Source organism: Aotus nancymaae, unplaced genomic scaffold (genome assembly GCF_030222135.1).
Source record: "Aotus nancymaae isolate 86718 unplaced genomic scaffold, 86718_ANA_hifiasm-v0.15.2.pri h1tg000008l, whole genome shotgun sequence".
Taxonomy (NCBI): domain Eukaryota; kingdom Metazoa; phylum Chordata; class Mammalia; order Primates; family Aotidae; genus Aotus; species Aotus nancymaae.
The window spans coordinates 14,282,079-14,304,347 of NW_026988419.1; the positions used below are offsets into that span (position 1 = coordinate 14,282,079).

General features: G+C 51.7%; 1 protein-coding gene across 2 annotated transcripts; it reads right to left on the bottom strand.

Annotated features, from left to right (window-relative positions):
* Positions 1–336: 336 nt before the first annotated feature.
* On the bottom strand, positions 337–20,643 carry STK11IP (serine/threonine kinase 11 interacting protein). Of its 2 annotated transcripts, none has more exons than XM_021666590.2 (25): positions 20,560–20,643; positions 20,282–20,367; positions 17,011–17,216; positions 16,721–16,795; positions 16,351–16,446; positions 15,887–15,994; positions 15,685–15,756; positions 10,971–11,097; positions 10,648–10,751; positions 10,423–10,518; positions 10,190–10,231; positions 9,853–9,999; positions 9,580–9,664; positions 8,301–8,675; positions 7,805–8,010; positions 7,383–7,499; positions 7,057–7,234; positions 5,093–5,323; positions 4,878–4,981; positions 3,711–3,808; positions 2,867–3,045; positions 2,569–2,650; positions 2,271–2,341; positions 1,468–1,715; positions 337–761 (listed from the first exon to the last, which is right to left on the bottom strand). In XM_021666590.2, the coding sequence occupies exons 2-25, from the start codon at positions 20,340–20,342 to the stop codon at positions 615–617; spliced, it is 3,255 nt and encodes a 1,084-aa protein (XP_021522265.2). In that variant the 5' UTR covers positions 20,343–20,367; positions 20,560–20,643; the 3' UTR covers positions 337–614. The 2 variants fall into 2 exon arrangements, with proteins under 2 accessions (XP_021522265.2, XP_021522267.2); XM_021666592.2 differs by having other exon boundaries at positions 20,534–20,598.
* Positions 20,644–22,269: the final 1,626 nt, after the last annotated feature.

Genomic DNA, 22,269 nt, shown 5'->3' on the forward strand with positions numbered 1-22,269 from the left:
ACCCTCTGTGATGGCCTGAAGTCCTCACTGCTTCCCATGTAAAATTCAAGAGAGCAGGAATCCATCCGGCCCAGCTATTTGTTTAGTAGCAATTCCATGCCAGGCCAAATGACAGGTCACTGCCAGCTTGGGACTGCATGCCCGTGGGTCAGTTTACACTGGGCACCACAGCTGGGTTAGAGATGTGATCCTCTACGCTGGGACCACAGCTGGGTTAGAGATGGGGTCTCATGGTACAAACAAGGCTGCTTGGAGCTGCCCATTCAGGAAAAGTGATGGGTGGGACAGCTTCTGTCAGAAGAGGTTAGGGAACCGCAAGCCTTAAGAGTGACACATCTAAGTACCACACGTGACATATGAGTTGGAAATAACTTTATTGATACCTGAGAAAAAGTTCAGGAAAACAATTCCTCCTGACAACGTGGCCTGTCCCAAGGCCAGACCATTCTCTCACCTCTCCCTTAAACCCTGGGTCATTTAGGGTCTCACAGGATAGCACCCAGAGGCTGGAGAAGTCCACAGCCAGAGTCTGGAAGCCAAACCCAGAGACCAGGAGAGGGACCGTCTACAACATGGCTTCTGAGGTCAGGGCCAAGGTCACCGTGGGAGCCTCATCAGTCAAGGGCCAGAGCCTCTTGGATGACAGTCCGGAGGCCGATGGAAAATAGCTCCTCCCACGGCTCCCGGATCCAGGCAAGCAGGGCTGTCAGCTGCTCCTGATACACCACACGGAGTGCCCAAAAGCTCTCCAGCCGGGACACCTGGCAGACCGAGCAGTCAGCAAGGCGAGGCTCATGGGGGGCCACACGGGGTGGGTTGGGGGGGCAGTACAGGGAAGCTCTCCGGGAAGCCTCACTGTCTCTGCCTTGGCTCAGTGCCTCTCCCCTTCCCCCGGCCCCTGTCACTCCCCATCAAAGACCCTGACTCTGAGCTTTGTAAACAGAAGCCAGTCCACGTTTACTGAAAGCCTCCAGAGGAGCCATCTCTCTCATCTTCCCTGTTGTACAGAAGATGTGGACTCAATTTCAAGGAACTGTGTGGATTCAACTCCCAGCTCCACCACTTGTGGCCTGGGCAAACTGGTTAACATCCCCAAGCCTCAGTTTCCTCATCTGTAAACAGGACCAGTAACAGTATCTCCTCAGGTGGTGTCACAAAGACCAAACGGCTGACACACAGCCGGCCCAATCCTGCCAACTCAGAGCAGCTGGAAACGTCACTGAAAGCCTCGTGACTCGTCAATGGCTGGGCTCCCAGTCCAGGTGTCTCCCTGGCCTACAGCTGCCTCCCTCCCTGACTTGGTGCTCATCCAAGCCCAGAGTCCCCCAGTTCCTCCAACCCTCGTTCTCTCTTCTGTAACTGCCATTCTGCCATGAATGGCAGGGTTCCTAAGCCTCCACTTGTGCTCACCATCTCCCCTTCCTCCCTCTGCCACACACACACACACACACACACAGACACACACACCTCATCGTAGAAGAGCAGCCGCAGGTCCTCTGGGGCTGAGCGGTAGAGCAGCACAGAGCTCAGGCTGCTGAGTGGCTGCTGCTCACGGATGCGCACAGCAGGGCGAGGTCCCGAGGGTGGCACCTTCTCTGAGGCTTCGCCAGCCACTGCTGGAAGAGGGGGCTCTGCTGGGGACCCTGCAGCATCTTCCTCTAACAGGAACAGGGTGGACGGAGTCAGCAACAGGGACACAAGGCAGGTGGAAGGGCCTGGAGGAAGAGAGGCACCCAGAGTGGAAGGTCATGGAGGGGACGGATCCCTGGGGCCAGTGTCCCAGTGCTGCTGGGGAGAAGAGACAAGAGCCACACTCTGAGCTGGGCCCCAGAGCAGCCTGTGCCCCTGAGGACGAGACGCTCCCTTTCCCAAGCTCCAGGAATCTCTAGTCTCCAACATCTCAGGCCTACCACTCCCACTGCCCCACCCCCACCCTACTCAGAAACCAGGCTGCGCCCTCGCCTTCTCTGACTGATGAGGCAGGGCCAACTCAGCATGGCTGTTCCACTTCAAGAAAGCCTGGGCCCAAGAGCAAAGGCTCTGTGTACCTGAGGACCCCGGGAGCCTCCTGACCCTGCCTGGAGAGAAAAGGCACCCTGAGGCAGGACACGCTGAGGCCATTACTTGGCTATGGCCTCGAGTGAGAGAAGTCCAGTTCCAGGAACTGACAGTTGCTACAGGGGCACTGTACAGCTGCTGGGGGTGGGCCAGGGCCTGTGACAAGGGTGGGTACAGAGTCCGGGGAAGCCTCAGCAGCACAGGGGCCTCACCTTCAACCAGGAACACCCGAAGGTAGAAGAACTGGGGGGCCTCCAAGGATGAGTTTTTCTCCAGCAGTGGCCTAGGGGGAACATGGCAGGCACAGGAAGATCAGCTGGGGGAAGGACTTCCAGGGAGGGGAGAGGGAAGAAAGCCCTGCGGGTGGGTTGGGAGGAGGCATAGGGCCCATGAGGGGCATGGCATGAGGACAGGTGGCTATCCAGGGCCTACTCAGCACAGGGCCATGTCTGGGGCTCTGGGGAAAGAGATTTGGGCAGCAACCCCCGCCTCTGCCTCCTGTCAACTCACCAGAGCCGGTGCTGGGGGGTCACCTCCTCCTCCGTAGCACTGACACAGTTCCTCCAGGCAGGGGGCAGAGACTGCAAGACATCTAGACAGAGCCAGCCCAGGAACTTTAGATGTCTCTGCTTTCCTCCACCCAAACTCACCACCTCTCAATCCCTTCCTGTTCTCCACATTGCTGGATTTCAGAAACTTCTACAAGAGGCGGGTCCTGTTCCCTTCTCTGTCTCTGCTACGGACACCAGGTGGGGAGCTTGGCACCAGGGCCCTGCCCACCCTCCCGCCTTCCCATTCCATCTCTCACCAAGGAGCTCCCCTAGGAAGGCCCGGCAACGCCTGGCATCTGGGGGCAGCAGCACACAGCTGCCTGCCCCACCTGCCCACTCCAGCCGCAGGCTCTGGCCAGCCAGGCCCAGTTCTATACCACTCAGATCCTGGAGGGGAACGGCCAGGGTCAGCTGCAGCCAGCTAGCTGGAGGCTCACTGTGGAGAGAGGGGACAGAGTGATGAAGATGAGTGAGAGTGACGTGAGAGTACTAGGGAGGCCCTGCCCGAGCCACACCCCCATCACTCAACACACTGCATCTCCCCCTACCACTCACCCCATCTCCCCCCATTCACCTCATCTCCCCCTTCATTCACCCCATCTCCCCTCCTCACTCACCCCATCTCCCCCTACCACTCACCCCATCATCCCCTTCATTCACTCATCTCCCCCTTCATTCACCCCATCTCCCCCCTCACTCACCCCATCTCCCCCCTCACTCACCCCATCTCCCCTTCACTCACCCCATCTCCCCCCTCACTCGCCCCATCTCCCCCTCACCCCACCTCCCCCATCATTCACCCCATCTCCCCGCACCACTCACCCCATCTCCCCCACCACTCACCCCATCTCCTCCCTCATTCACCCCATCTCCTCCCTCACTCACCTCATCTCCCCCCTCACTCACCCCATCGGCCCTCCTCACTCACCCCCACCTCCCCCCTCACTCACCCCTCTCACTCACCTCACCTCCCCCCTCACCCACCCCACCCCACTCACTCACCCCACCCCCCATCACTCACCCCACCTCCCTCCTCACTCACCCCACCTCCCTCCTCACCCTATCTCCATCCTCACTCACCCCACCTCCCAGCTCACTCACCGCATCTCCGCAGTCACCTTCAACAGGTACAGCCTGTGGTCAGACACAACCACAAGGCACAGGAACTCCCCGGTGTGGCCTACCAACGCCACTGGCACCTGGGGAAGAGGAAGTTGGTGAGAAACCTGATGAGAGGCCTGGGGAGGCAGGGCCATACTGAAAGCCGAGTTCCTGGTGCCAGCACCCTCGGCCGGACCCTCCCACCACCGACACACCCGTCTATGCAGCTTCCCTGGCACTCAACGGCCTCTCCATCCACCACCACTCTGTCTTTTGGCCCCTGCCCCCTCAGAGCCTCAGCAGCTGGCTTCCCTGCCTGTCGCCTTGCCCCCTCCACACTCCGCCAGACTCACTGTTCTAAGGCACAAAACTGACAGTCACTGCCCCATTTCAAATCCTTCAGTGGCTCCCAGTGGCCCTCATGACCAAGTCCAAACTCCCTGGCAGACACAGGAGGCAACAACTACTGACCTGGCCCCTGCCAGCCTCCCAGAGTCCTCTTGGGACCCCTGCCCCTGCCCTGCACTTCTAGGTGCCCTGTCCCCTCATCCTGGGCAGTTCTCCCCTCCGGTGACACTCTTGGGCCTCCATGCAGTTGCTGCTTCCTTTACCTAAAATATTATTTTCCTCCCTACTCCCTAATTTATCCTTCAAGACTTAGCTTAGACATCACCTCCCAGGAAGGCTCCCTGACCCACTCAAGCTGCACTAGACACCCCTTCTAGGGCTGCAGCCTGAGGACAGCACCTGCATATTTTGCAATCATCATTAATTTCTCACTCCAGACTGCAAGATCAAGGCAAGATTGATCTGTGGCTCCTCAGTGTCTAGCACAACAGGTGCTCAACGAAGGCCTAGCAACACCATCTGTTTATAATAATGCTAGGATGTCCCGCTGATGAGTGCCAGGTGCTGGGCCGGGCAGCTTCACCATGAGCTCTGACGCACGCCACTGTGTAAGGGAAGCATCATTATCTCCTTCGTAGACGGGCAACAACTGGGACTCCAACACCAAGCAATGGATCTACGGCCACACAGCAAGAAGCTGCTGGGGCTGAAACCAGAAGCAGGTCAGGTGACTCCAGAGTGCCTGATCTGACTCAGTTGGCTGTGATGGAAACCTGGCCAGCTAGGGGCATGGGGTGGGCAATGCCAGGGAGCACAAACCTTGAAGCAGCACTGGAACTCCTCCTGGGCATCGCTGAACACCTCAACGTCCAGGAAGAGCCGCAGTCGGTGGTCCACAGAGCGGAGGCCACAGAGCTCAGGGGCTGAGGGCAATGAGGGGGGCATCAGCCAGCCCCTGGGCTCCATCTCCACCTCCCCATCAGTGCCCCTTCCCTCCCCCAAACCCACTTATGTCTTGTTTTGCCTATACTCACGGGGACTGAGGCTCCAACTACTGCGGTCACGGGTGCTCGGTGCCTGAGGTGGGCTGCTCTTGGCCCTGTCGTGGTGGTCACCATGGCCAGGAGGGTCGCAGACAGAGCTGGCAGATGGAGAGGGAGCCAGAGACTGCTCTCCCTGTTTCTGCTCCCTGTTGGGGGTTCCCCCAGACACAGCCAGGAGAACCACATGGTCACTACCACAGTTAGGACATACAGCAGGAGATTCTGGAGGGAGGATGGACACAGTACCCGTGAGCATCCCCAACACCGTACCACAACTCCCACCACGCTCACGGCGCTCCTTGCCCACTCTCTGGTCTCCCCTGAGCCCAAGTCTTCAGCTTCATACACAACCACAGTGCCCCAGCCCACCAGCTCCCTCTCCCAGCTCAGCTGCTGACTGATCACTCCTCATCCCAGGGAGGGATGAGCAAACCACAGCCCACAACCTCCTCAAAGTGCACTCCACCTTCTGACAGTAGGCCCTCTCAGACTGGGTCAAACACAACTAGGCCCTGCTCTTATGTCCTCCTACAGATTTGGGCTGATCAAGTACTTCAGAGTTCTCCTAACAACATCTGAAAGAACAAAATCAACAGATCTGGAAAGGCAGAGAGAACTCTGTTGCCATATTTGGGTCCAATTCCAGGCTCCATCAATTAATGGCTCTGTAATCATGGGCGTCACCTAAGCTCTGTGAGCCTGGTTCCTCATCTTTAAAACAGGGATGACAACAGGGTCTATCTTGTACTCATCCTTAGTTTCAGGAAGCCGGGAAGGAATCAGGACATGGATCAGCAATGAGAGAAGCAGCTCTCTGAGCCGCTGCCCTGTGCTGGTGGTGTGCTAGCTCCTATGCCAGTATGATCACATTTCAGCACCAGAGAAACTCTCCCTATCCCATTTTGCAAAGAGGAAAGGAAAGATTAAATAATTTACACACGCTGCCCAGGACCATATAACTGGGGGCAACGACAGCAGCTACCATTTACAGAGGCCCTTTGTTTTCTGCCAGGCCCTATGCTTGGTGCCTTACTGTCACATTTAAACAGCATAATAGCACCATGGGGTGAGTTCATTCCCTTCTTTGTTCAGATGAGGTAAATGAAAGGAGAATGGAACCCACAGTAATGTTCATTACATAATGTTACTAATGTTCGTTAATAATGCCACCATGGAAGAGACTCCAGCGGCCACAGCTCCTCACGGTGTCCAGCCAGGGTCCGGGAGGGGCTGGGGCTGTTTCTGTTCATGCTGTTCATGCTAAGGCTGCAGCGCCCAGGCTAGGTCACAGTGGGGAGGGCTCCATTTTCTGAATAAAACGTAAACTCCTGCTCCAGCTGCCGCCAAGAAGAGAAAACTGGCTAATAAAATTCTGGCATTTCCACATAGCTGTTATCAAGAATATTTCTTTCTTCTTCAATGTCTTCTTGCAAGATAGTGCTTTTTGACCAGTCTACAATGGAAACAATTCTCATTTTCAGGATTAGCACATGAAGAAATGCCATAGGACATTACATAGCTTCCAAGGTCGGCCAGGAAGGACAAAGCAAGCCAATCCCTGAGCATCCCACTCAACAGCCACACTTGCGGCAGGGGCAGCAACATAAGCCGACACTGCAGTGAAGGCCCATGAGGTTTTATGTAGTGTCTGAAATATCAGTCAAAAAAACCCAACACAATGAGCCTTCGGGTTATGAAAAAATGATGAGTATGTTTAAGCACAGTTACAGAGATTGCATTTCCTGACTTCTGGAGTTAAAAAAAAAATCAGGATATAGTTTCTTCTTTTTTCTGTTTTCCTTTTTGAAAATGCAGCAGGCAGGCGGTTTTATTTTTCTTCCAGCAGAACAACTGGTCTCCACTCTCTCTCGTCCCTTCTCCCTGGTGCTCCTGCTCCACACCTTCCCTGCAACAGGGGAGGCGGTGGGCATAGAGGTCAAGGGCAGGACTTGTACCTGTCTTTTGGAACAGAGGCCTCCAGCCTTCCTCACTGTCCAATCCCAGCTTGGGCTCCTCTGGCTTGAACTCATGGCCACAGCGTAGACACTGAAATCTGCCTGGCAGGAGGTTCCTGGCCTCCCCAAGCTGATGCTGAGCCATGTTGGTGATTGGGGTCAACACGGCAAGCAGCTCCTGACAGCAGGTGAATGGGAGGCAGCTGTGAGCAGGCAGACCCCAGACGGATACCTCCCATAGGCCCCTGGCCCTAGGGCCTGCTGCCACTCCCCTCTGGCTCTCTCAACCCCTGCAGCCTCCTGGGCCCCGACTCTAGCCCCATCACCTGGACAGCTGCGTGGGCATCAGGCTCCAGCACCACATAGCGACGCAACTGCCGGTCAGGGCAGATGTAGGAGAAGCGAAGACTGAGGATGGGGGCTCCAGGGAGCAGATCTGAGCCCTGCAGGAGGAAGTGGAACTGAGTGAAAGACAGCAGGGGCAGCGGTCAGAGGGATGAGGGGATGCTGAAAGCATGGAAGACAAGCAGTAGCTCTGGAGCCCGACACAGGCCTGTGCTAACGTGCAAGCTCCAGCACAGAATCACTGCTCCTCAGCCCAGCCTCCTGAGCACCTGCAACATCTGAAGCTCCCGCCTCGGCTCCTAGTGCCAAGGAGAGACTGTGATAGATGCTCAGCCCAGTGCCAGGCACAAAACAGCCACAGCTTCATAGCTGGCTCCTTCAGAGCCCCCGCCACCCCACTCACCTTGGGCCCGGGCAGTCTCTGAACCTGGGCCTCCGACTCTATCTCAGCTGCCTCTAGACTCTGGAGCTCCAGTCGTTCCAGGGTGCGAGCTGCTTGGAGTTCCACCTCAAACAGGTGGGCAGAAGTGACCCTGAGAAAGCATTCCCTGCCACACACACCCTCAGGCCCCACTAGGGGACACACCAACATGGGGCGACAGAGCTCCGCTGTGGAGAGACCGAGAGAGAAACTCTGCAGGGAGGGAAGTACCCAGACTCTGCCCTCCCCTGGAGTGGCCCTCCACCCACCAGGCCCCTCCACCCTCACACATCCCAACAAGTGGCCTTCCTCCCATCAGGCCCCACCACTCCCACACATCCCAACAAGTGGCCTTCCTCCCACCAGGCCCCACCACCCCCACACATCCCAACAAGTGGCCTTCCTCCCACCAGGCCCCTACACCCCCACACATCCCACCGGCCCCTGGTCCCAGCACGCCCCAGACCAGTGTGCTCACCTTCCACTTCCTTCTGGTCCTGCTCCTCTTCCTCCTCCTGCTCCTCCTCTCCCTGTTCCACCATCTCCTCCTCCTCCTCCTCTTCCTTCTCCTCCTGTGGCTCTACCCTGACCTCCTCTGACATTTTCTGTGGTGACTCCCAGGGGCCTCTGGCTTCCTCCTTCGGGGGTGAAGGTCTAGGGGGTGAAGGTCTGGGTGCCATGTCTGGGCCCCGGGAGCCAGCTGGAGGTGCACTGTGGGCAGGAGTGGTGGGGGCGGCTGGCAGAGCGTTTCCAGAGGCCTCCAGGTGGCTCCTGTACTGCAGCCAGTCGCGGCCAAACCGTTCCCGGAAGCTGCTCATGAGCTCCAGCTCCCGGTGCTGCTGCACAAACCATCCTGGGCATGAGAGGATCACAGAGCTGAGCAAGCCTGCCTCCTACGTACCCCAGATGGCCCCAAATCCTTCAATGGTGCTTTTCAGTGATAAGAAAGCAATGTGGGTGGAGATGGGGCGAGGGAGGGTACAGGCGTCCCCTCCACGGAATGTACTGAAGTATGTCCTATGAACACTGTGGTCACAGGCAATCCAAGCTGCACATCTCTGCTACTTCTGGGGACTCACCATGCGTGGCAGCATACTGAAGGTCCCAAGGCGGCCTGCAGCTAACACACCTATTTTTCTTCACCTTCGAATTTCCCAAACTTCTCTGGCCACAATCCCATTATTTTATATGTATACATATATACTTTCTTTTGGCTTGAGGTTTTTTATTTTTTATTTTTTTTGAGACAAGGTCTTTTTCTGTCACCAGGTTAGGGCGCAGTGACACGACCATAGCTCACTGCAACCTGGAACTATCAGGCTCAAGCGATCCTCACACCTCAGCCTCCCAAGTAGCTAGGACTATAGGCGCGCACTGCCACATCTACAAAAAAAAATTTAAATTTTTTTGTAGAAATGGGTGTCTCTCTCTGTTTCCCAGGCTGGTCTCAAACTCCTGGGCTTAAGCAATCCTCCCACCTCAGCCTCCCAAAGTGCTGGGATTACAAGTGTAAGCCATTGCGCCTGGCCCACACGATCTCTTGACACCCCACAAAATAAATGTTCCTTGAAACACTTTTCAAAACGCCTCCAGAAGCAGTGTCTTCTTCTTTCCCTAAACTAAAAGACTAAGAAGCCCTCTATAACACTCCACCCCAACAAAAAATAACATTTCTTCTACCAGACCTTCACCGTAACTTAAAGATTAGAGTGAGCTGGATGGGGATAAGAGAGGTTAGTGGGGTGGGGCTGACTTACCAGCCGGAGAGGGGTTCAGAGTTCGGGGCTCCGGGTCTGTATCACTGGGTTCAGAGATGCTCGCCCGCCTCACACGGACTCGGCTCTGAGGTTGGTGGAGGGAAGAAGTTCTGTGAAAGCCAAGCCTCCAGCCCTGCCATCCACGGCCGACCATCCAACCTACCAAAAAAACCCCAACCACATGCAAGCACAGTTCCTACCATTCCTGCCCACAGCCTGGAGTCCGCAGAAACACCCCACCCCAGGCACAAGGCAGTGGAGGATGCAGCTTACCTTAATCTTATGAAGTGGGGGCTGGACCACAACACCCCCTGAGGAGAGGCTGTCACTCAGATCGGGGCCACCTGAGGTTTCAGGAGTACTCCCCACTGGCCAGGGCAAAGGTGGGCCCATGGGGCTGAGCCCCAAGGATGTGTGAGTCTGGCACGTGATGACAGAAGATCGAGGTTGGAGCCCAGGAGCACCTCTGCCTTGCCCAAGCCAGCCAAAAGGCAGGACCCTACTTTCCACTGACCAGGAAGACCCTGTCATTAGCCAGCCCTCTGTTCCCTCCCCAGTGCTCTCCCTTCAAGTCTTCCCCCATCAGTCCTTGCCCCCTGATCACACTGACCTGAAAATCTGTCAGCGACAAGACCTTGCCATCGAGAAGGAACTGAGCAAAGACAAAAAGGGGTGGGGGCGGGAGGATGTGGTACAGGCGTCCATGCTGAGTTCCAGGTATTAACAACACAGTAAGCAGGGCCCAGGTCCCCGGCCCCTCACCCAGGGACAGCAAGAGGGTACGAGGTGGGGGAGGTCCGGGCAGGAAAGGGGAAGCAGAGTGGATACAGGACGATCACTCACACCAGTAGCAGCATCCCTAGCCTGTGGTGACAAGTACTGGGCAGTGGCCGCTCGGTGTGCAGGGTGGAACCACAAAGGGTTCCCCTCCAGGTAGAGCTGAGGGGCAGGAAGGGGAGAATGAAGAGGGCCCAGAGCCTTCCCTGTGTGAAGATGGCACTGACCAAATCAGCATGGGGGGGTGGGTGCAAGGGTGGCTCCCAGGCCCCTGATACCCTCCCGTCTCACCTTGCGAAGCTCAGCCAGCAGCCACAGTGGCGACAGCTCCCGGTGTCCTTCCAGCAGGTTGTATGCCAAATCCAGGTGCCGCAGATTCCTCAGCTGCTCCAGACCTGGGGTGGAGGCAAGAAGGGAGGACGGGCATGCAGATGAGTGTGAGAGAGTAAGTGTGGTACATGCACTGTGGAGGGTGCAGCAGAAAGACCAGCCGGGGCACCCCTGCCCTCCCCATAAGACCTCTCAAGGCTCTAGAGGCACGTGGCCCCAGGCCAGCTGGAGCCTCACTCCCCTCTTTCCCCTCCATGCTTGCCCCATCACACACCCCCACGCACCATGCAGGCTCTGGAGCTCATTGCCTCGCAGTATCAGGACCCCCAGAGCAGCCCCCGAGGGTCCCATTCTTGGCATCAAATGCAAGCGATTATAGGAGATGTCCAGATGGTGGAGCTCACACAAATCCTGGAGGGGGTAAGGGGGAGAACACAATTCTCTCCTTGAGCAAACTCTAATCAGGGTCCTCTGAGACCTCTTCTGGACTAGGCCTCAACCTTGGCCTACATAAAACTGCACAGGCCCAGTACAAATGATTTCATCCACCCCTACACCCACGTTAAAAGACTTGAACAACACCAGCACTGTTCCTAACAGTTCAAGGCTACATCCCGGGCATGGCAGCTCCTCCAGCCCCCCTTAAGTTCCTGCCTGGGAAAAGTCAAAGCTGCCAAAAGAATTTCCCATTTGTTCCAGCCAAAACCTGAAGATAGGGGCCCATCTCCCAGTCTCTGTGAAAGGGTAGAAGGCTTATTTTGATAAGTGCCAGTTAGTCAGCAAACCCAGATGGGTTTCACTTGGACCAACCTGATTTCCACTTCCCCAGCTCTGCTCAAGGCCCTACCATTCCCCCTACCCACTCTCCCCACTCTCCTTTTAAAATGCCCACTCAGCGCAGTGGCTCATGCCTGTAATCCCAGCACTCTGGGAGGCTGAGGAGGCAGGATCACTTGAGACCAGGAGTTCAAGACTGGCCGACCAACATGGCAAAACCCCGACTCTACTAAAAATACAAAAATTAGCTGGGCGTGGTGGCACACACTTGTAATCCCAGCTACTCAGTAGAATGATGCACGAGAATCACTTGAAGCTGGAAGACAGAGGTTGCAGTGAGCTGAGATGGCGCCACTGCACTCCAGCCTGGGTGACAGAGTGAGATTGTCTCAAAAATAAACTAAAATAAAATAAAATGCCCAGTCACCCCTGCACAAAAATAAACTACACTCAACCCTCTTCACTACCGCAATTGTTTATTACTGATTAAAATCTAGTGTCCAGCTTTATCCATGACAGGCACCTGGTGCCATGACTCAAATTAGGTCAGAGTCATCATCAGATCCTCCCAGCCCTCTCACTTGGGACCCCAGCTGCACACTTTTGATGCCTTTGCCTTCACTCTTGACTGATCAATGGGATCCGTTGGCGAATCTGACTCCCAGCCCAGTGCTTGCAACGAAACATCCACTGAAGCACAATGAGGAAGCTTTTGACTCTCCTGATTCCAAGTACACTCAAAAAGCTTGGTTAGAGTCCCAAGTTTCGTGTGAAAGGCACCTCCTAAGTTGGAAGTTCTTCTTCCTCACTCTGTTTCAAGTGGAAATTCACTCCCTGACTCCTGAGCTGGAAGTTCTTCCTGGCTGTGTTTTGAGTCCTCTCTGTTTTCCCTCCTTGATCCTGCCCCTCCCATGGACTTTGCAGTCAACTGAAACCTTCTTCCCAATTCCCGCTAACTATACGGTATATGTTACCACTATGCCCCTAGCTCTGTCCATGTCAATTCCTGTTGGCAAGACTTTACTAAGGATAATCTGGAATTTCAACAGCTTCTTTGGGAAACAAGATCTCTCCAAGCTGGCTCCTCTAAGAAGCCCCCCTCTGCATCACCTCTGCTCCCCTTTCCTCCTCCTACCACCTTTCCTCTTTCCTTCAGCTCCCTGGACCCGTGACAGCTTCCCCTTCAAGCCTCTCCTTCTCCACCCCTACTCACCCTGCCTTTCCCTTCATACTCCAGCCCTTCAACTCCTACAGTCACTCAAACTTTAGGTCCTCTGCCCCCACTGGGGGGTCTCAAGGAACTCAGAGACCTCCAAATGCAACCGAGGGGAAAAAAGAAAAAGAAAAAGCTCATGGAAACAGACCATTTAACTCTTTCATCATCGACAGAGTTACTGCTTTACCCTGCTTCCTAAAAGTTCTTGCAATCAGCTACAGGTCGGAGTACTTACTTTGAACAAAAAGGGACTGTCACAGAGACCCACAGAAAAGGACTATGCTAGGTCCTGCAAGGCAAAGGCTTCTGGTGGCACTGCTTAAACAACTCTGAGATCATACCACTGGACCAAGTCAGAATTTCCAAAACTCCAATGAAAAAGCTGATGGATTCATAACACTGCTAACCCAAGATCAAGCACAACGGGAACTGACTGCATAAGACTGAATGAACTGATGAAGGATGACTATAGTTTTAACGGCTTTGTTTAAAATACTATTGGTTCTGTTTTGTTTTTTTGCTTTTTTTTTTTTTTGAGACAGAGTCTTGTTCTGTCACTCAGGCTGCAGTGTCACGATCTCGGCTCACTGCAACCTCTGCCTCCTGAGTTCAAGCGATTCTCCTGCCTTAGCCTCCCCAGTAGCTGAGATTACAGGCGCACACCACCACGCCCAGCTGATTTTTGTATTTTTAGTAGAGACAGGGTTTCACCATGTTGGCCAGGCTGGTCTCAAACTCCTGACGTCGTGATCTGCCCGCCTCAGCCTCCCAAAGTGCTGGGATTACAGGTGTGAGCCACCGTGCCTGGCCGATTCTTTAATGTTTTATTTTTTGGATATAAGGAACCTTTTTACCTTTTCTGTTATGTGATCTATAGCACAAAACAGTTTAGTAAATTATACTTTTGTAAAAATATATATATACGTATATATAGATAAATGTACATATGTATATACATATATATATAGATACATGTATATGTATATGAAGCATTTATCTTTTCTCCATGCCTGATCCCTCCAGAATTCGGGAACTCCCTTGAGCATTCTTATTTACATAGCAATATGGTTATTTTCATAGGTTCAATAGGGTCTGCCCTCCTTGTAACAGGGCATAATTGGGAAAATTGGTTATATAACTAGGCTTTGATTGAACTTTTAAAATATGACTGGAATGTTATGTTTTAAAATAATGCATACAATCAGATATGGACAGACAGTTTTAAGGAACTAAAGTGACTATACGGAGCCAATGCTTACAAAGCCTTCTTGGAAAAACCAGCCTGCTACTTGGCTTATAGGGTTTCCAGCCTTACAAATGAGTAGCAAAGGCTAGTTCCTGACAGCCCCAGGAACCATAGGATATTTTGGAGACATCAAGAAGAGTGAAATTCACACATCTATAGGTACTCTACGTAAAGTCTGATGACAAGTTCTTGGCTTCCCAGCCTCAAGAGGGTTTTAAAAGTCCAGTCTGAGAGTCCTTATAAAAAGTTCCAGGAAAGCAAACTTAAAAAAGGCCTCTGTGGTCAATTACCATTCTTACTACACTTATGTAAATAAGCAGACCAATCTTAACAGGATCAGACTTATTTTGTAAACAAGAATAATCCTACTTTCACTGTCTTGAATCAAAAGGGAATGACTGACCTTAGAGAAAAATACATCTTTTAATGAAAACTACTAATACAGCCTATGGGTTACCAGATTCTAGTCCTGTTCATTTTATTTGAAGTTTTATTATCTACCTGTAAATTGGACTGGGTCCTGCTGTCTTACACATCAGCCCTTACCAAATTCTCAATTCTTCTAGTTTTCTTCATTATTTGGTTACAGTTTTCTAAACTAACATTTCCAATTTTCTCCCTCCCAACTTGGCATCACTGAGAACTAAAGCCTGAGTGCCCAGATCCTTGTTGGAATTTTAGCTGACTTATAGCTGCCCTTTCCCCTAGAATCTTAGAAAAAGCCCTGTGAGCTGAAGTTGGACTAGGTGATACAAACTTCAAAAGATAACGTGTGGACAGCCTACATGCCTGGAACTACTCAAACCCAGAAGGGCTTCATGTGGACTAGCTTCCACTTCCGCTTTTTGTACATTTCCACTTCCTTTACTCTGCTCAAGCCCTCACAGTTCCCCTTCCTATTCCCTCGCTCTCCTTGTAAATGCGCAGTCACCTCTGCACAGATCAAAGTGGCGTTCAGTTCACGTTGCATCCTCTCCCCTATTGCAATAGTTTATTACTGATTCAAATCTGTCCTTACCACTTTAACTAGTTCCACTTTATCTCTGACAGCTGGATGGGAGGACACAGAAGAAAGGTTCTTCGTCATCATCACAAAAGCTAACAGTTTCTGAGCTAGGCACTAGACTAAGTAACACTGGGTACTTCTTCACAGTCATTTTAATACTATAAAAGCAGGTACTTGGTCGGGCGCGGTGGCTCATGTCTGTAATCCCAGCACTTTGGGAGGCCGAGGCAGGTAGATCACTTGAGGTCAGGAGTTCGAGACCAGCCTAGCCAACGTGGTGAAACCCCATCTCTACTAAATATAAAGAAATTAGCCAGGCATGGTGGTGTGTGCCTGTAATCCCATGCCTGTAATCCCAGATACTTGGGAGGCTGAGGCAGGAGAATTGCTAGAACCCAGGAGGCGGACGTTGCAGTGAGCCCAGATTGTGCCACTACACTCCAGCCTGGGCGACAGAGCAAGACTCCATCTCAAAAAAAAAAAAAAAAAAAACAGGAACACTCTTGTGATTTCTGCTTTACAGGTAAAGAAACCAAGAAGTAACTAACTTGCTCCAAGTCGCACATGTACCAGAAGTTGAGATTTGAACTCTGGTTTGTCTGATGCTAGAGCCTAAGCAGTGCTGTCTCCCAGAATGCAGCTCCACCTTCGTGGCAAGAGCAAGGTGGGAGTAAAAGCCGGTCAAGGAGAGGGAGTGAGAGCAGAGCAATCAAAGACCCATGGTGTGCCAGCTGCCAGAATGCCCATACTCACCATCAGGAATCCCTGGCAGTCCTGGATTTGATTGTGGCTTAGGTTCAAGAAACGCAGAGCTGACAAGAGGCGCTGAGAGAGATGGGGAGGAGGCAGAGAAATCAATGTTCACTACAATACTATCTGGCCAACCACCTGGACTTCTTCCCCAAAGGCCTGGCCTTGCCCTTCCTCGAAACCCTCTTCCCTCTGAGGCACTCACCAGTGAGCTGTCTAAGGAGGTCAGTGCATTGTAGCTGAAGTTGGCAGAAAGCAGAGCTAGCCAAGGGAGGGCAGAGCAGAAGTCGCCACCGCAGGCTGAGAGGAGCTCCTGAGTGGATGGACAGGTGCTTCATTACCCCACCCTCCCCTCCCTCCCCACGCCAAGGCCAAGCTCTACCACCCAGTCACTCATTCATTTTTTATACACTGAACTCCAACTGAAAATACAGGCTTAAAGCCCAGGTCCCTGACCCAAGAACTCACTTTGGGGCCAGTGGGAAGGCAGACAGTAGAATATGAAATATAAGATGGTAGGTATGACTGCGGGAACACAGAGAGGGAGTGAAAACACTGTCAAGACGGAAGCAGAGGGCAGGGAGAGCTTCAGAGAGGGGAGAAGATCAGAGCTTGGTCCTCTGTCACTCTCAGTACAAGGTGTATGAGCTCACCCCTCACCCTCCTTACCTCTAATGCCTGGAGGCTCTTGCTACAAATCAGGGTCTCCAGCTGGGAATAGATGCCTCGGAGGCCATGCAGACAGTGGAGGGGAACACCTCGGAGCTGGGACAAGGAAAGGGGAGGGAGGAAGGCAGAACCCCACAGAAGACAAAGACCTCATCCCCACTTCCCCTAGTTGGGAGGAGGGAGAAGACCACAAAGCCCAGCTATGGTTTAGGGAAGCAGTAAATGGAAAGAGGGTGGATATCACATTACTGCAGAGCAATGGGTATACTCCGGCCTGGCCTCCCCACCAAAGAGGCCCTTCTCCTTCCTATCCCCAAGTGGCTGCCTCAAGTTGGGTGCTGTGCACCAACATCCCCCAGTGTCCCCATACCTCCAGGTGCCGAAGGGATTTGAAGGGGAAAATCCTAATGGGCCCTGGGGGGCCAGGACCAGGGACATGGACCAGCTAAAAAAAAAAATACTCCATTTACTAAAGCACAGCAGATCTCCCTGTCCTCAACATTCCTTCCTTAGCAGAACCACTGGTACCTCTGACACCCTGTGGATCCTGGCACCGCAGACTTCTGTACCCCTCCCCTACCCTGTACCCCTCCCCTACCCCCAGTTTCCATCATTCTCTTGGGCTCCTTGCACATCCTGCCTCTTCCCCACACCCAGAACCTTGAGTGAAAGCGTTTTCTGCAGCACATCAAAGAGAAACTGAAGCTGAAGGATGGCAGGGGAGTCGGCAGGATGGGAGGGCAGAGCCACAAAGCCTGTCTGGCCAGGGCCCCAGGGCCCCAGGTGCAGCTCAAATACGTGGTTCAGCTGTTGCAGTGTGGGAGTCAGCAGGCTCAGGGTGCTATAGCCAGAGAGGACCACATCCCCTGCAGAGAGAGGGGCAGACAGGAGGGAAGACAGTGGAAAGATTTTTCCCTTTATTCTAAGACTCTATTATGCCAAAATATACCCACTCCAATCCCTACTGTAGATCTCCTATTGCAGGATCAAATTTTCTATCTCCTCTCCAGCTCAAAAGCATTCAATGGCTCCCCTCATCTTCAAAAAAAAAAAAAAGTCCTAACACTTCATTCAGCCTGATGACACTGCTTGGCTACACAACTCCAACCAGCTCTTCCAAATTTTATTTCACCTTCTGCTCAAAAAAGCCACATCTACCGACAGTGCTGGAAATACATCCAGCTTGATTCACAGCTCTCTCATGTTCTGAGACACCCACTTCCACTGCCCGGCTTGAGACCAGCCTCCTCCAGGAAGTCACCTCAAGAAGTAATACTGCTGAATTTTCACATTGCAGTCACTTGTTATTACATAAAAGTTAATTAGATGTTTTATCTTTATTTCTTTTTCTGATTGCAAAAGTAATATAAACATTTGTAGAAACTTTCAAATGATACTAAAAAGTATGTCATAGAAAGAATAACTATTCATTACAGCACTAAGGCATTGTTTTGGCTGTCAAAAGTGCTCTCTCTAACGAGACTTTCATTCTTTTTTTTTTTTGAGATGGAGTTTCGCTCTTGTTACCCAGGCTAGAGTGCAATGGCACGATCTCGGCTCACCGCAACCTCCACCTCCTGGGTTCAAGCAATTCTCCTGCCTCAGCCTCCTAAGTAGCCGGGACTACAGGTGTGCGCCACCATGTCCAGCTAATTTTTTTGTATTTTTAGTAGAGACGGAGTTTCACCATGTTGACCAGTATGGTCTCGATCTCTTGATCTCGTGATCCACCTGCCTCGGCCTCCCAAAGTGCTGGGATTATAGGCGTGAGCCATCGCACCCAGCCGAGACTTTCATTCTTGAGGGTATCTTTTGATCACTCTGGTATTCATCACTGCACCTAAAAAAGTGCAGCTACAAGCTAGGCATGGAGGAATGTTTCTTTGGCTTAAAAAATATAATAAGTATAGAGTCAAAGGATGTTGCAGAAATAGCACAGAAAGGTCCCTTATATCCTTTACCCAGTTACTTTTACATAGCTATAGTACAATATCAAATTCAGGACACTGAGTTGGGCGCTGTGGCTCAGGCCCTATAATCCCAGAACTTTGGGAGGCCAAGGCAGGTTAATCACTTAAGGTCAAGAGTTCAAGACCAACCTGGCCAACATGGTGAAACCTCACCTCCACTAAAAACACAAAAAATTATTCTAAGATTCTAACCCCATCTCTATTAAAAATACAAAAACTTATTCTAAGCTGGGCATGGTGACATACGCCTGTAATCCCAGTTACTCAAGAGGCTGAGGCAGGAGAATGGCTTGAACCAAGGCAGCAGAGGTTGCAGAGAGCCAAGATCAAGTCACTGCACTCCAGCCTGGGTGACAGAGCTAGACTCTGTCTCAAAAAAAACAAAACAAAAAAAAAAAAAACAATCAGGACACTGATGCTGATACGATGTGTATATATAGTTCTATGCTGTTTATGTAAATTCCTGCAGCCACACCACAATCAAGATACAAAACTATTCTACCACCACAAGCTCTCCTCTTCCTGCTACCTCCTTGTAGTCACACATTCACACATGCACCATTCATCACTGAATAAATTAACAACTCCTACAACCTGACATGAAGGATTCTGTGTGTACTAGACACTGAGGACAGATACAGACATGGTTGAAGGGCTCTTCCCATGCCCAAAGGGCCTCCTAGTTGTCTCCTCCCAGAGAAGGACAGAAGACATTTGCAAAGTTATTAATACAAGCCAGAAAATAAAACTGCTACTGGCCGGGTGGCGAGGCTCATGACTTTAATCCCAGCACTTTGGGAGTTCCAAGATGAGTTAATCACTTGAAGTCAGGAGTTCAAGACCAACCTGGCCAACGTGGTGAAACCCCAGCTCTACTGAAAAATATAAAAATTAGCCGGTCGTGGCAGCAGACACCTGCAGTCCCAGCTCCTTAGGAGGCTGAGGTAGGAGAATTGCTTGAACCCAGGAGGCAGAGTTTGTAGTGAGCCAAGATTGCACCACTGCACTCCTGCCTGGGTGACACAGTGAGACTCTGTCTCAAAAAAAGACAAGAAAGAAAAGAAAACTGCTATAGAGCTTCCACAGATATCAATAGGAGTGTGGAGTGATGGAGGGCAGTTAACATTAACTGTAGTACTGCTGGATGACTTTGATATCTCATTCAAACCTTCTCAGAATCTCCCAAAGAGAAGCACTATTAACCCCATCTTACAGACATGAAAATTGAGGTTCAAAAAAGTGAAGAATCTTGAGTGAGATCATATAGTTGGTAGGAAGTTACCTCTCCTGTCTGATTTCAAAGCCAAGGCCTTTTTCTACCACAACTAATGCCAACCAAGTACTCCACAACTACTGTGGCTCCACTGTGCCCAGGCAGTGCCAAGCACCAGGGAAGTCATTACAATAACAATAGCTCCCAATTGTGAGCACTTACTGTACTTGCAGACACTGTACTAAATTCTCCACATGAATTAAAACGAATCCCCACAACTGTTAAGTACAATCGTTATGCCAATCTGTGAGGAAAACTTGAGCCTCAGCAGTCTGGCAAGTTTGAAAGCGGGTTGACATTCCAACCCAGGTGGGTCTACTCCAAATATCGTGCTTCTAGCTGCTGTACTTAGTGCCTTGCTACACAACAACGGTTATGATCAAGATCCAGTCCCTGGTCCTCAGGGGTTTTCAGTCAGGTAATGATCACTCCTTCGGAGAGTGTCAGAGTAGGCATGGAGGGAGGGATACCGGAGTTTGGCCTCCAAGGACAGCTAGAGTTTAGGCTATCACAGGCAAAGGACACTGTAGGCAACGGCACTAGGGAAACAAACCCGGTAAGAGTAAAGAAATTGAACTCCGACACCCAGTGACCCTACCAGTCCTAACTCCGTGACTCTTAGGGCGTGTCTCCAGAAGACACCACCCCGCGCTCGCCCGAAGCCCAGCTCAACCGGAAGTCCACTCACCGGACTCCCGTAGCAGCCCCGCGAGCTTCCACACCAGGGAGTCCCGCTGAGCGGTCGTCATGGCCACAGAACGCTGGGGGCGGAGCCTGGGGAAAGAGGAAGCGGAAGAGCCTCAGGTGGGCGGTAGTGCCAAAAGCCCTGGGCGTCAGCGCAAACCAAGGCGTCGTGCGGAAAAAAAAGCGAGAAGGAAGATCAAGAAAAAACATCCTCCTGGCCGCCCTTTTGAGGAACATAAGCCCTGGTCAGACATACCGACCCTCCCAGTCTGGTCCTCCTACCAGCTCAGCAGCCCGACGCCTATCAAAGATGGACAGGAAGACCCGCCCCGGAAGAAAATCGAGCCAAGGACGACCGGAAAACACGCTTCTGCTGCTGGAAACCACACCCTAAGACGTGCAAACGTATCGAAAAGGGGTGGTGCGAGGACTGGCTCGTGAGGGGCGGTCCCTCCGCTGTCGTGGCTACCTGGGCTGCCAGGCCGCGAGCTGTACCCCCATCGTTGCCCCAGCCCCGCGCAGCCTGGAACTCCTGCTCGGCTTTCGGCAAGTCCACCGCGCTAGTGAGGAAACCGTGACTCGTTTGCAAACTGGGCGGGGAAGCAAAGTTTAGAGAAATGGAACTTTCTGTTAGCAAACACTCATCTTCCAGTGAAAGGAGAGCGTGTAAAAGCCGAGGCTACCGAGGGTATCGCCTCTAGGGTCCTTTGCCTTCTTTTCCTTAGTCTCCCTCCAAACTCGTTTGTCTTTCCTTCAGCAGTACCGGGCTCCACGCCAACCTAGTCGTTTGTGTTTACTCTGTTTCCTTACGTAACATCCGAGTTGAAAAGTAGTTATTCCCGCGTTTGAAAATGAGAAAACAGGTTCACAGAGGCTAGGTTACTTGTGAAGGTCGTTCAATTAGTAACCAACAGCGGCAGGACTGCCAAGTTTCTTGCTTCCGAATTCTCATGGTAGCTTTCAAACCAGGCTCCCTGTCAAATGCTGACATCAACTACTGAACTAGATTAGCAGAAAGGTCTTTTAACAGAATTCCTGGTTTTCAGGGAGGGTTTCTTTCATGAAGTGCCCGGTTTCTACAGAGAAAAATCAAAATGAATTATAAGCCAGTTGAAAGGAGGAATTGGGTCCTAGTCATCTTTATCCCAAGTTGCCAGATTTGAAAGATATTACTTTCTAAAGACAAAATATTTGAGCCACACAATTTCGCATTCATGGCGTACTACTTGTGCTCTGAGCCGAAAGCCTTTTAGGTTAAATAAAATAAGTGGAGATACATCCAAAACAGTGTTAGAGCTCAGAAAAACAATACTCCACAATATGGCACTTTGACATGCTGACTATTTTGAACTAAAAGAGATTGGAGGGCCTCAGGCACAGTCCTTCTGACCTTCTCCTGCCCTCCTGTCTCCCAGCCTTCTTTCTCCCTCACGGCAAGCCATAGAAACCAGAATTCCTCTTCCCCAAAATGAGTCATAGAAACTAGAAGCCCTCTCCCCCAAAGCCAGCTGTAAAACCTCAACTTCCCCCACCTTTCTGTGTAAGAGCTGGCCATAAGAACTTCTTTGGCCTACCTTGCTTGATGGTAGACCATAAGACCCTCGTTCTGGAAGAGATCCTGCCTATACCAGGGAGGAAGGAATGCCACACAGAAAGGCCTTGTTGGGTTCCCTCCCCTGTCTATTACTATTAGGTGGTAACTTTTTGCCCAACCACATTACTCCAGGCTGTCCATTCTTCACGGAATCTAAGCACTAAAAACAGTTCTCCCTAGGTCTTTGGGTAGCCATTTCTGAAGGTTCCCATGTCATATAAAACTTTGATTAAATAAACTTCTTAGATTTTTCTCTTAACCTATCTTTTGTTATGTAATATGTGTCAGCTCTGACCCTTATGATGAGGAAGAAAGGTATCACACCTTTTCAGGCCCTACAACAGCTTACTAGTACGCAACTATAAAGTCAGAGTAAGAGCTCAGTATATTTTGTTGAA

Coding starts and splice junctions, on each gene's coding strand:
- STK11IP (XM_021666590.2), bottom strand. CDS start 20,342: ATGACGACCGCTCAGCGGGACTCCCTGGTGTGGAAGCTCGCGGGGCTG. Junction 16,796..17,010: donor AGAAAACGCTTTCACTCAAG/GTTCTGGGTGTG, acceptor TTTTTTTTTTAG/CTGGTCCATGTCCCTGGTCC. Junction 762..1,467: donor GGCTGCTCTTCTACGATGAG/GTGTGTGTGTCT, acceptor TCGGTCTGCCAG/GTGTCCCGGCTGGAGAGCTT.